The following is a 13,945-nucleotide window of genomic DNA, read 5'->3' as shown; positions in this document are numbered from 1 at the left end:
CATAAAGCACAAGTTATTCTCTTTTTAAGTAAAAAGTATTGATTGCCTTTGACATGAAGCCTTGAATAGTGATCTGGGAAGAAGATAACTAGAGATTAAGGCATAATTGTCTGACTAAAAACTCTTATTCTGCTCCCTTTCTGAATCAGTTTATGTATCATTTTATATAAATTAATATATAAATCCATGCATTCTCATTTCTGTTTTGAACCAGGTGCCCATTCCAAGCCTTGCCTCCACATACTGCCCACCCTAGCTCTGCAGAAGGTCAAATGGGGACAGTATATTGTTTGGCATTTACCGAAGTCAAAGCTATACATGAGAACTGTAAACTAAGATTAGCTTTGAGAATCTCACTTTTCTCTCTCCTCTGCCCTGTCCCCTACCCATTTTTTTTTCAAATAAATGTTAAATCCAGTTCCATTCCCAGGCAGCTGCATGGTACAGAGTATTAGGCCACGTTCCATACCCTCCACACCTATGTGACTAGTGGACAGGGGGATTCCTGTTTGTCTGCAGAACAAATCCAAAGCAGTTGTTCTTCTGTTCTACTTTAGGCCACCATACGTTAGGTCGCCTGCTTATCCCAGCCAGTCTGGGGCTGGCGGACGCCCCATGTTTTCTTCCCAGCACCCCAACTATGGCAACTCTCAGGCTCCCATGGTGCACCAGCCTGACCAGTACGGGTAGGTAGCCACACACCCTGACTCGCTGCGGGGCCTGTGGGCATAGCTGTTAAGGGACGTGCCATCCGACTGTGAAAGGAACGCCCAAAACAAGACAGTGAAAGCCCTGAGAGGAAATCATCTTGGAGGGGGTTGTCTTTTTGTTTACTGCTGTTTGTTTTGGGTTTTTGTATGTTTTGTTCTGTTTGGTTTTTCATTCTTACTCACGGTACTGTGGTAGTTCGGTGGAACCCGCATGCGTCCCAGTCCTGTCTGCGCATGGCTGTGGCATGGCTTCCTCCCTTCATGCCTGAGAGGGAAATAATACCTTTTATCTACGTAACAGTAAGGAAATCACCTACTCTGGCAGCATTTCACCCACTGTTGTCGTCTTGTTGCCTAGGAACTTGTGTAGAACCGTTATCATGACTGTGTTATTGTCATTGCTGCCACTACAACGACCTGCTCCCACACACACTCCTGAGTTCAGAGTGCAGCGACCCTATCTGACAGGAGACTCACCATGGGAGATTGACTTAGATTATTAATAGGACATATGAGGGCCTTCTTCATATCTTCACCAAACGAACGTCTATGCCAAAGATTTCTGTTATTTCCCTCAACAAGGAGTTTTAGAATATTGAAGTCACCAGGAATGTATAACCAAATCATCCAATACAGAATTTTCTGTCTAAACACAGTATTGCCATATTATCATCAATTTCAACACAGGAATTACATACAGCAACAAGAAGTATCTCTTCTTTCCTACTACAAAACTATATAATATCAGACTGTCACCTTTTTTAGGTTCGTAAATGCGCTAAAGGTAGCTTGTTATTGAGTGATTTACCAAGCAAAATATTATTATTGGTGTCATTTTGCATATAGTAACAATAAGATTATACTACATGGATTGAATCTGGTAATTTCAATAGAAATATACACCATGTTTTTGGTTAAAATAAGACAGAACAGTCAACTAGCTTTGTTTAAAGACCAAATTTATAGAAATAAGTTTTCACTACTTGTTATGCATTCATGACAGAGAGCTTTTTAATAGTTATGTATTCGGTATACATTTATCTAGACAGCAAGAGCAAATGATAGTGTTGCGATTGAGAGTTGTGAATCCTGTAAACATGGCCCTGAATGTGGACCAACAAATACCAAATTCCATGCCTGTAATCCTAAAAATGGAAATAACAAATACAGCACTAGGTAAACAAACTTATTTGGGGGAACTTGTCTTTTTCCTCTTTTTTCCTTTCTTGTGGTACCTTCAAGGTCACTTCATGAGTCAGCAGTAGGAAGATAACAGTGGAGGGAGAAAAGCATTTATCATCAGCTACTAATCCATAGGATCAGCCCTTTACCAACTCAGGAGTCCTATTTAGACCCACAAAGCCAGTTTGGCTGTGCCTTGCCAAGCCACATTAAGCAGCTGTGTAAAATGAATTTAAATGGCATGCATCCGAGTAAAATCTCTTCCACTGGGGCGGAAAATCAATGTTAGCTAACCAGCACGAGAAGATCAAATCTGTGTTTCAGCCAACAGCATCCAGATAGCTTCCTTAAAATACTACAGCATCTCCTCCTTAATTAAAAATAAGAAAAAGAACAATGTTGGAGTTATTCTTGGTGAGTCTTGTAAAGCGCATTTGGCAAAGGCCCATCTTTGCGGCTCCATCCTTGTTAGCTCTGAATTTTGTCTTTGATGTCTGCAGTATTCTTTCTAAAAAAGAAAGAAAAGAAAGTTTTGTTTCTATCCTAAATCTTTCCCTTTCACTTTGTGATACACATTACCTGTTGTGCCTTCTCCTTAAACAGCAGAAGCTTGACTGTGAGGAAACATGCGCAGTACATGTTTCAGTGCCGTGGGTCAAGCCATTTGATTCCCAACGTGCTTGTGCTCCCCTAACAGCTCGTCGCAGATGCACTCCTGTTCTTGCTCGTGTTTTGTTTTTGTCCCCCATTGATAACTCTGTCAAGTGAAAGTTAGGTTGATGATTTGAAAAGCAAGTTTGCTAAACGTCAGCTTCTCTTTTGGAGCAGTGGCTCAAGCCTTCCAGAAACAGTATTCACAGAGTTTGTTATAGTGACTTCTTTCTCAAGTCAGAATCCCAAAAGGCCTAGAGCCTATGGAAGAATCAGAAAAAGACAAATTAATGATGAAGGGAGGGAGGGACAGAGAGAGTGTGTGTGTGTGCATCCAATTAGAAACAGAAAGCTCACTGTAAAAACTAAGGATTATGGCCATTATGCTTCAGGCTTTCTCAGTGAGTCTAGTAGATAGCACAAAGAAAAAAACACCAGTCTTGCCCAGTAGGAAGCCATTGTACTAAATTCCTTTTTTTGAGTGGTGTGACAAGGTGAAATCCACCTGCTGCACTGAATAAGTTAAAGAACAGCGATGAATTATTTTTTCTTTTTCACCTTTTGATGAAGGAATCCCTCATTTTGATTATCAGAGGATTCACAGTAGAGTGCTGAATCTTATTTTTCCAGTACTACGTTAGCTGAGTAACAATATCCAATCATTCTAAATTCAATCTATCCATAATATTTGCCTCAGACTGTCCCCCGCCATACACACTGATACACTTTTTTTTCTCAGAAAATGCACTTCTGTGCTCAGTTTTAAAGCACTTCTACCTATTGTAGTATTCTTTTGAAGTAATGAGAAACAGTTGGGAAGTATTTGTTGATTTTACTAAAAGCCTAGTTCCGGGTGACAAGTAAAAGTGACTTTCCTCCTCAGTCCAGGTCTCGTGGCTGTCTACAGCCTTATGTTGGAAGATTCTAAGACATTGTCTGAGCACAGGAGGGCCAAAGTCAGCCACAAGTTTAGGAAAGACTTTGGCCTGCTGCCTCCTAAAGAAGTATTGCCATGAATCCCAGGCTCTACAGCATAGTCTTTAAGATTTTTTGAATGACTGAATTCATTTTCAATGACCTTTGTGCTTAAAACACACACACATGGAAAACAAATTCCCCTCAGGCATTTATTGTGTTTTGCATCCATTCATTCATTCTAGGTGGCACCTGGTAGTGTCTAGCAATTGGCATCTCTGCCAAATGCAACTGATTTACGGATATTGGTATTTCTGAGTTATTGAGATTTTTTCTTGGAAACGGGCTCCAAGGATGATGCATTATTTCAGTGAACTTACAGAAGGCCTGACAAGCCTAGATCTTTAGGCCAGGGTAGATTTTTGATTCCTTGAAGTCTGTTGTTCCCAACACCTCCTAGATAACTTTAATCAAGCCTTCAGTAACTTGAGGCTGTTTGTGCCGAAGTCCGGCATAGATCTTTAAGATAATGTTTTCATAAGAATAGTTTCCAAGAGGATGTAGAATTTCAAGTACGGAGTAATAGAAATTTCGAGCTGGATTTTAGATGTCAGCCAGTCTTGATGTTATTTATGGTGGAGAAAAGTGAGATCTACGGTGTTCCCTGCCCAGGACCGTTCAGCTGCTCACCAGCAGGGCACAGCAGGCCCTGGAGCCCTGTCTCCTGATCGCTTGCTCTTCCTTCTGGTTGGTGCTGTCTCTGTAGATTTTCCCTTTTTAAAAAATCTCTTCACTCCAGTTCTCTTTCATGTGTAAAGGCAGTTCTGTTAGATACTAAGTGTTAATCAGTGTCCTACTGGAGATCCTGCTTCTTACCTTGAGCTCTGGATTTTTTTTCATTGGCTTAGTCTCTTGCTCTGAAGGAAGTAAGCACTTTGCACATTCCCACTTAGCCTCAATGCACAGCACACATACTTGTTCTTGGAACATGCACGATGTGAAATGAAGTAAGTTTACTGACAGCACACAGATGGGTTGGAATTTCTGTCCTTTTCACCCTCTGCTTGCCTCCCAAGAAGGCTTTAGCATTTTGCATTCTTGTGACTGGAGCATAGCTGTGAAAGTTAAAGATTCTGAGTCATCTAAGAGTAGGAATAGAAGTTGGCCTTTGAACCCAGATAAATTCCTACACCTACATGATTCTGTGTAAGTGATACTGTCTTCCTCTTGCCATCTCCCCAGTGGTCTAGCTGGCCATCAGGAGGAGGGAAATGCTCTCAGACTAGTTAGTTTCAAAAAAATGAGGAAAACAAATAAGTTTGAAGTCTCATTATTCTTGCCTAGAAGGGAATTTTTATACTGAATATTATGACCGTGAGTCGGGAAACCTACATTTTAATACTTACATCATACAAAATACTAGGATAACTGGAATTAGTTTTAAAATATTTTGTTTCAAGTAAAATAGGAGACTGGAAATTTTAATTAACATTATTTTTGAACCTTAGCCATTCATTAACAGGGTAAATAAATTCCATGAGGTCTTAGCCATTGGGTAGCTTGGTCATCAGCAGCCCATCTGTACTGATGTTGAAGCGGCCGAGTCTCATAAGCGAGTTGAAGCAGTGGTCTTCCTCTGCTCGGACATCACAGGCTCTCCTTGCACAGACAGCACAGGATTAGTTTGTTCTCTTGAATATAAATAGCTGCTTATATCTGTGTCTCATGCACACCCACATACACACACACCTTCCAACAACTATTCTTTACTGAGGTATGTATAATTCATTTCCCTTGTTGCTGCTTGCCAGCAAGGCACTTTTTCTCTCTTACTGTTTTCCTCTGAAGCCATGATGGCACAATTCTGCTGATGGGCTAGGAGCCACTGATGTGGAAATGCATTAATGGAGATAGTGCATTACAATGTCAAAGAAAATGGGCAAAAAACTTCTAAATGTGTCAGGCCCCAGTTCTACTGGGGTCCGTGGACCTGAAGAGCTGAGGGTGATTTTTGTTAACTAAGAATCTAGCCCCTTGGATTTTGGACAGTTAGGTTTTAAAATAATAGTCATGTTACTGAAAGACAAAAGATTACAAAGGCTTAAATAGAGTTTTTATTTCTGCAATTAAATGTAAACCTTTGCGTTATCATGTAAACATTGTGCTTTAATTTTAGCCCCCCCTTTCCCTTCGAAAGTTAGAATTTGAGTGGATGCTACTCTGCTAGCATTTTAAGATTATTATTTCAATCAAATCTTTCAGAGTTACAGAACTATTATGGCAGCCACAAAGTACATTTAGTAGTCCTTAAATCAAAAAGTAGTAAAACGCTCATTTTTGAAAGACCAAGATTGATTTTTTTTTAAGTTTCTGAGATCCAAGAAATCAAAATGTGAGAATCTGAAGCTAGAATCTGTGAAGCTCCCTAAACAACTGATTACTACCTAAAGAGCATATAAAATGTAATGACACCCGCAGCCCACCCACGGGGGATGAGGCTCAGAAGCCTGTATTGTTCCGAATCCCCCAGGTGACCCTGCAGACCAGCACGTGTCTGAGGGCTGGCGTGTTGGATTTCTGCTGATGCTGAGAACTAGTGGGAACACAAGAGGGAAGAGTGGGAACCTGTAAGCTTGGGTGCCCCATTTTTTAGAGCTGATAGACATCGATTGAGGAAACTACTGACTGGAGCTGTGAATATGGGACACAAATCAGAGGAACTAATGTCCGCCCAGACCTGCCACCCTAACTCAGGCTTTGGCAGCCTCGACCCAGATGCAGCTTCTCCCTGATGCCCCTCACCTGCTGCCTTTAGCATCCTCTCAGACCCCAGCATCCTCCCGCGCTCGGGAATATTCCCAGTACCCCCCGAAACCACACCTGCCTTTTACCCCAGGTGTCTTCTGCCCATGTCCCAGTCCAAGCCTCCGACAGGCGGGTGCCATCCTTACCACCTGATGTAGCCGACCTGGATGTGAGCCCCAGGCATCCAGCAAGTCTCCCACCAGTGGCGTGTGCCTAGTTGCTTGTCTGGGCCACTTGTCTTCACATCCAAACGCATGGCCCACTCCTGGCCTGTCCCCAGTATTCACAGTGGTTAGAGGGGTAGGACCATGGAAACACGTACATCTCAGGTAGTAGCCACGGCCTCCTTGCCCACCTGGAAGCCTCCCAGGCTGGCACCAGGAAGTGTCAGGTTCTCAGTCCGACTGCTGACAACCTCAGCAGCGTCTCGGGCTGAAGGCAGCAGGAGCAGGTGCACATGCAGTGGAGAGCACAGGGGTCTGTGTCTGAGTCTGCCCCAGTCTGGGGTTTGGGGAGCAGTGGGGGGGACCATGCGAAGGCCATGGGTGAGGGGCCGGATCTCTCACCCATAGGATCCCTTGGCTGGTAGCATTAAGGGCTGTGGGAGCGACACACTAAGGTGTCTCTTAATGTTGACCTTCCGTCTTATTTTGAACTCCACTTCCATTATATAGATTAAACTAAACTCAGGAAATCTCTTAAGAATTTTAGGATGGTTTTTTAGAAGTTAGAATTGGTTGTATTGATGTGTTTCCTGATACTACAGCCCCAGACAAACGCATTCTTTGTGAAGAGAGTTTTATAAAATACTGCTATGGCAAAGTGTAGGAGGTGGAGCTCTCAGGACCCAAATTCTCTTTTTTTCTTCTTCCAGCAAATAGACTGGTGCATTAAGGTACAAGAAGTCTGATGGGCTGTGAGGCCTGTGCATTCTTTACCTCACTCCTCAAACACCACTCAGAGTAGCCCCCCTGGTCGCTCCCCAGCCCCTCAGCGTCTGTCCAGCTGACATGCTCCTGTGCCTGAGGAGACCCGCGTCCCGTACCCATGGCTTGTGCCTGGGGAGGGGATGTCCTGGGGCTATCACTGAAAGGGAAGAGCCCTCCTCGTAGATTTTTAGAGGTCTTCTCTTAATGGTATTATGATCTCAAGGTAAACTTGTATTTAGTAAGGATCTTAAATAAATACAGTGATAAAGGAACACTTTTTTCTTTCTGGGGGGGACCTCAGCGGTAACTCATTTTTCTTCCACAAGGTACAACAGATCCCATTCTTACCAGACCAGAGAACCATGCCCTTTGTGTCTTGTCAGAGGCCAGTGGGAACCTGCTTATACCAGGACCCACAGAGTTCTAGGGGTTGCCTCTTGGAGGGAAAAGGTGGGTTTGGGGAGCCTGTGCTGTCCCCTGGGGCTTTCGTCCCTGCCCTGCACCCGAGGCTGCCAGCACACAGGGGACGCTAATGTGGAAATCTCTGAATGAAGCATCTTCATTCAGAAGGGACACCTGTAGTTCATTTTATATGGTGGCCAGGAAGGAGCTCATCGTAACAGAACAGTGCGCTTAAAGACCAACATCAGCTTTGCGGTGAAGAGGACATTGTTAGTTATCAATTACCAAAATTCAAGCAGCCAGGCAGTTTTTGCATATTCTTCATGCCCTGACAAGGACTCTCACGCTTCAAAACCCCTGAGCTCTGTTTGTTCTCCTGGTTGCTTTGAGAGAGAAGGTGATGATCAGTCAGCTGGCTTAGGAACGACTAAAACCAGTTAACCTGCACTGAGACAAAATGGAAGGACTGAATCTTGAAATTTCATAACCGGAGACATTTCTGCAGTGAGTGCCAGGGGCAGAACAGCTAACAGGTGGAACCCTCTGAGAAATCTGGATAAAGTGGCTAACAAAAGGGGAAAAAATGCTTCTGATGTTCTGGGCTTTTAGGAAACCCCGGATGGAATGTGCAGTATTACTCAGTGCTTGGTGGAAACAGCCCTACCGAGACGCGGTTGAACATGCAGCTCTTTTGAGAAAGGTGGAGACACAGAAGCCCTGAGGGCAGCACCGTATGTATAGGCTCAGGCAGAGATGTGCCGGGGAGAAGTTCCACCCTGAAGAGGCACCTGCCAAGTGTGCGTCCACTATGAAAAGACCATTCTCAGGAGAAGGCTAACAAAATTACCGCTGCCCCTGTATTGAAAGCGTGTTTTCATAGGGCTGTTGAAAAATAACATTTCTCTTTGTCCTTTCTTACAGAAAAAATAAAACTTCAGTGTATCAATTACCATAGGGTTTGGGCTGTTATTTATTTATAGCTGAGGATGACTGATAATTGTTGCCGTAGCTTTGTGCTGGCATTATACACATTTCAGCTTTCTTTAAGGGAACAGACTATCTTGCAAAGAGATTGTGTTCCCAACAAGGGAAGATATTAGAAAAAGACCCAGGAGGTATTGTAAGTGGCGTTCCTCCATGGGGAAGGAAGAGGAATTGAAGGGCTCACCCTCCGCTTGGCACGCTAGCATCTCCAGCAGCCTGTGTCACCTTGGGAGTTCAGAGGCATGTCATGTGCAACATGTCCAAAGCCACACACATGCTCTCTTTAGGGTTTTCTCTCAGTGACAGCCCCGTTATCCTTCCTCTTGTGCAAGCCAGGCACCTGAGATGGCTAGGACTCTGACCCCATTGTGTCTGATGTATCACCAGGTCCTGGCACGTGTATCTCCAGTTAGCTTGCTCCCTACCGCCTGACTCCAGGGCCCCATCTTCTATTACCTGGACTGTTGTCATAGCCACACACCTGTTTTGTCCCTACATTCATTCTGCCTGCCTCACTGTCTCCTCCCTTCCATAGTCAGAGAACAATGCCTTTACAATACATGTCTTTTTATGCTCTTTCTCCTGCTTAGAAACCCCTCATCTCCTCCTCTTTCTCTAGGATACAGACAACAGCTCACAGAACCATGAGCCTGCGTGATGTGGCCCTTCCCGCTCCTCTGCCCTCACTGCTTCCCAGCCCCCAGCCAAAGGCCCCCCACCTCCTCAGCTGCCTGACCCCTGCCCTGGGGGGGGACAGGGCCCCAGCCTCCCTCAGGAGCTCTCCCCGGCCGCCCTCAGGGCAGGCCCCCTGCCGCAAACCCCCTCCTGTGTCCACACAGTGCAGTTGCGGCTCGACAACCCTCACTCCTCGGCTGTTTGACTCGGGTTGATTCTTTGGGCCGCTATTGCCCTGCCTTTTTCCCTCCCCTCTCACACCTATCTTAAGACACCCATGTGGAGCAAAGGATTATAACTGTCAACTAAATAGAAGGTCTTTCTGATTAATTTTAGTTATTTCTAGCATGTCTCCCTGAGGGCAAGGGGTGCAATCATTTTTTTTTAAATAGCACGTGGCTATATATTTTTACAGGAAGCCACAGTTTTAAATCATTGGCACTTTTGTTTGTTCTTTGTCTTTGGTTTAATGATATAAATGCCATTTTACCTTCACAGGATTGATACCAAGCCAGAGCACCTGGCCTGTTGAAATCATAACGTTATTTTGCCATGAGAATTGCTAACGCATTTGTTGTTACAGGCAAACTGATGGATTAGCCACACCAAAAATGGGCTAGGGCTTGGGCAGCTTTCCTTTCTGTTCTAATTGTGTTGTTTTGGGGACAAAAAGGTAGTGTTTTCCCTGCTTCAGATACCAGATTTAAAATAATCTCAACTGAATTTGTCCTTGGCACTGCTTTGGGAGAGTCACTTTGTAACTGAGGTTGAAAGTCTGTTTATTTGGTGACCCTGGGCATGTGCAAAGTAATCAAAAAGGGGCCGTCCTGCGTGATGTTTATACGTGTGTAAGTAGCCGGAGGCCCCCAGGAGTCAGCTGATGGAAGTTGAAACTGAACCTTTTCAGTTTCAAGGTCGTGGTTCTGAAAACTATTGGGTTCAGTGAAAAAGTACCCCAAATTTCCATGTTAGCGTAATTAATTTTGTCAGTAAGCAGTCTATTCTGGCTTCTGAACTCAAATTGCATCTGTAAGTGACAGTCCATCTAGAGAAAAATTAAGTCATAAATAGTTGCCAAAAAAATCATGCATTGTTTTACATTTATTTTGAACATAACTGAAGAATGGTTTTTCAGTGGATATGCAAGAACTCTTCAGTGTGGAGGTCCTTTCCATGTGGCTTTGCCACTGGGACTTTATGTAAAGTGGCTTCATTAATGTCGTGTCTATTTCCAAAGCATTTCTTCTGGCTGTTCCTACCCTTCTCCAAAGAGCTGTATCAGAAATCCATTCATTTTCAAGATACATATTTCACACTTCCCATCTACCACTGTTGAGGAAAAATAGTGGTGAGTGCTAAAACAATATGGACTAAACATTCTTTTAAAGCACCAAAATCAAGTACGGACTTTAAGTTCTGTTGTAGTGGACTTGAAAACAAGGTACAGGTGTGTAGCTACTCTCATAGTATCTCATAGTAATCTTAACTGCTTAATAAGTTCAGACTGTCGTGAGAAGCTATATTCTCTTTCCTGCCTTCACAGTAAACCACTGGAAACGGTCACTTTAAAATTGGTATGTACTTCTGGATTTTTCCCCCAAAGCCAGCCCTTTTTGTTGGCAAATGAATGTGCAATATTTGAAAAATCTCCAAAGTGACTAAGAGGAAAAACTATTAAAAATCACTTGTTGTGGGTGTGGCGGGTGTGATGCTGAGAAGCAGAAATGAAGAATGCTGTAGGGAAATGCATTTGCAGACGTCCCTTCTGAATTAGTCTCATTATAATAGGCTGGTTTTTGTCACAGTATGACAAGTCTTAAGCACTTAACATCTAGCCCCCACCGAAGACTGATTTAAATAAAGTTCTGGTTATTCTGCAGGTGTGCACATTTAAACAACAAACCCTCACATCAAACTTTGACATGCAAAAGATAGAGGGCACAGTGCCAGCCTGTAGACCTGGCCCAGATAAGCACAGGGCCATTTGTCAGCACACAGAGACTTGTGAGCACCCCCAACACAGTTGTTTCCAAAGAGTGAAGTTCAGTAGCTACCTTAGCAGCATAACAGCAGCAAAACATTGTTAAATGTTTGTCAACTCCCCGCCCCAACCCCAGGCAGTGTTGGGTGTTTATTGCCACAACCATGTCAGGTTAGGAATCTGTGACATCAGGACAGCAGTCATTTGTAACAAAAATTATCTGAGTCTAAAGACCCACTAGAGGCGATGCAGAAACCCAAACGTCAAGGCAGGGCACTTTTCCAGATGCAACTTATATTTTGGTAAGATTTTACATCAAAAATGTTTCCATCTTTTAGTTTGTATTTTTGGCTATTTTTGTTTTGTTGCTTTTGTTTCCTTTTGAAAAAAGAAAATACCCAGCAATTGACTTTTTCAATCTCCTAAGTCCATTCAGAGCATTCCAAATGCTGCTGTGGTCCAAGAAGGATGTAGCGGTTGGTGTATTCTGCCCCTGGGAAGGGACCGCTTCTCCTGAAGTTGCTGTGGTCCCAGTGACAGTAGTCAGCCCGACCTCATAAGCCTTCTGTTTTAAGCCCCAGAAGTCCTCTTACATGAGCAACTCCATGGCACCTAGAGAGGCAGCCATCTTTTGTTTCCTTCCAGAAAACAGATTGTCTCAATTTCCAAAATTCGACAGGGTGCATTGAAAGCCCTTTTTGCTATTAAGCCCATCTTGCTTGTTTGAAATCACCAGTAGTCTTGGCATTAGTTTCCAAAGCATAAGGAATAGGATTTCTTCTGTGACAGTGAAAGACTGGTTGTCTCCTCCTGTCTAGACAGGTGGCCAAGTGCTTTGCTCATGGCCACACGTGCCCTGCGTTCCTAGGAAGATCCATTTCCCTTTCAGTACCTCCCTGCTTGGACTCCCAGGAGGCCTGCAGCCCACGGGATGGACCCCCCTCCCCCCGCCACTAGAAGCATACTTCCAGGGAGTTACCTCAGCTACGCCCACTACCTTTCACTATGTCCAGCTCACTCCAGGAAGCCCAGAGAAAAGTGCCGTTCTGATTTATCAGCTTTCTACAACTAAAGACGAGTGCAGTAGACAAATAGAAAAGTATATAATAGGCTGCTGTATGCCATTATACTTCATTCTGTCAAGTGTTAGTGGGGTCTGGGGCCCTTGGAGAAAGAAGTCTAGTGTCCTGGACTAAAAGCAGGGTTGGGGAATTCTCTTTCTGCCACTTACTAGCTGTGTCTCTCCAGGCAAGTTATTTAATCTCTCTGTTACTTATTTTCTTTCTTTGTATGTGAGCATAACTCCACCTGCCTTTCTCCAAGAATTTAAAAAATTAAATGTGAAGTGCCTAGAAATCGTGCCAGGAATATTTGTGAATACTTAATCAGTTAGGAACGTAATCATCCTGATGAGTCCCTCCATACTCCTATAGAGTGAGGCCCGGAGAGCAAAGGGGATTCCGTTTGTCAGTGTGGCTAGTGACCCCTGGCTTTTTAACCAGACTTTGAACACTTTAGGCACAATTTGAGGACCATTGTAATCAGCCATTGACATCAAACACACAGAGCTTTGTATCTTTATGGTTTTGTTAAGGGTATCTTGTAGAACATCTTCTGTAATGTGTATCTGTATCATAGTGATTAAAGATGGACAGTACAGACTTGGGGGAGAAATCACAGGTTGGGGTTAGATGAGGCTAGGAGGTACTTCATTTAACTGTCTGCCCAATGGATTAGATATTCCGATTCCCTCCACCTTAGTTATAAACAAGTGTGGTTGACAAACTGTTTAGTTTCAAACATGTTAGCTACCGCATGTGAATTAGGTGGAAGCCTGAAAAGGTGCCCATCCTTCACAATGCCTATTTACAATGATAAAAATATTCTCTATCAATGCATTTATTCAACAGAAAGGTTTTAGTAGCTGCCATGTGCTCAGTGGCTCCTCTTAGGAGGCATACACGCCTTGAAGAGCCAAGACAAGCACTTGAATTGTTTAATAAACAGGAGTGCAGTGTGCTCTAACAGGCTGTGAGTTTGCAGAAGGCAGAACTTCCAGGGGGCAGCAAGGACGACCTTCATACAAGAGGAGACTCCTGAAACTGGACCTTGTAGGACGCATCAAAGTTAGCTGATGCTGGGAAGCGATCTGTGACTTGGGAGTAGGCTCCAGAAAACATAAATTCATAGGTTAAGGATGCTCTTGTGATCTATCTGCAGAGATACTGAGCGTACAGTCCCAGGGGGTGCCGCTTGTTTTCTTTTGAAACAAGTGCATAAATGCTAAATTGTCTCTTGTTTGAATCAAAACACCTCAGAAGGGAACCTAAGGTGTTTGAGTTAATGCTAAGAATCTACATGCTGATGTTGAGACCCTAACCATATAGGAATGTGTTGAGAGCTGCTGGGCAATGTATTTATAAATAGTTGATGACCTTGAGGTTAATCAAAAGCCATTGGATGATCTCAGATCCATTCTTAAGGAGCAGAAGTGGGTATCAGAATTCTTGATTCAGCAGTCTGAAGTTATCCCAAGTGGAACCTCAGTGAGCTGAGAAGTCAAGGCTGAAGTAACACGCCTTTGTCTTTCAGTCTTCTAGAATGTTCTTTCAAGCCATCATCAAGTATTAGTTTGTACAGAATTTCCCTGAATGGTTTATATAATATTTAAAAGGAAAAAAAAACACTCAAAGCTTTGGTACTTAGGATTT

General features: G+C 43.5%; 1 protein-coding gene across 8 annotated transcripts in view; it reads left to right on the top strand.

Annotated features, from left to right (window-relative positions):
* The window catches only part of ARID1B (AT-rich interaction domain 1B), a 407,616-nt gene that overhangs the window by 352,897 nt on the left and 40,774 nt on the right, over positions 1-13,945 (top strand). For 4 of the 8 annotated variants that reach the window (XM_036886809.2, XM_036886812.2, XM_036886807.2 and 1 more), the window contains one exon: positions 558-686. The exons of the other annotated variants lie outside the window; for them this stretch is intronic. In XM_036886809.2, the coding sequence (XP_036742704.2) occupies positions 558-686 (129 nt within the window). The remainder of the gene's footprint in view (positions 1-557; positions 687-13,945) is intronic. 8 annotated transcript variants of the gene reach the window in all.

This window comes from Manis pentadactyla, chromosome 12 (genome assembly GCF_030020395.1).
Source record: "Manis pentadactyla isolate mManPen7 chromosome 12, mManPen7.hap1, whole genome shotgun sequence".
In the NCBI taxonomy this organism is placed as follows: domain Eukaryota; kingdom Metazoa; phylum Chordata; class Mammalia; order Pholidota; family Manidae; genus Manis; species Manis pentadactyla.
Note: the sequence above shows the minus strand (reverse complement) of the source record. Positions and strands in the feature narration are given on the sequence as shown.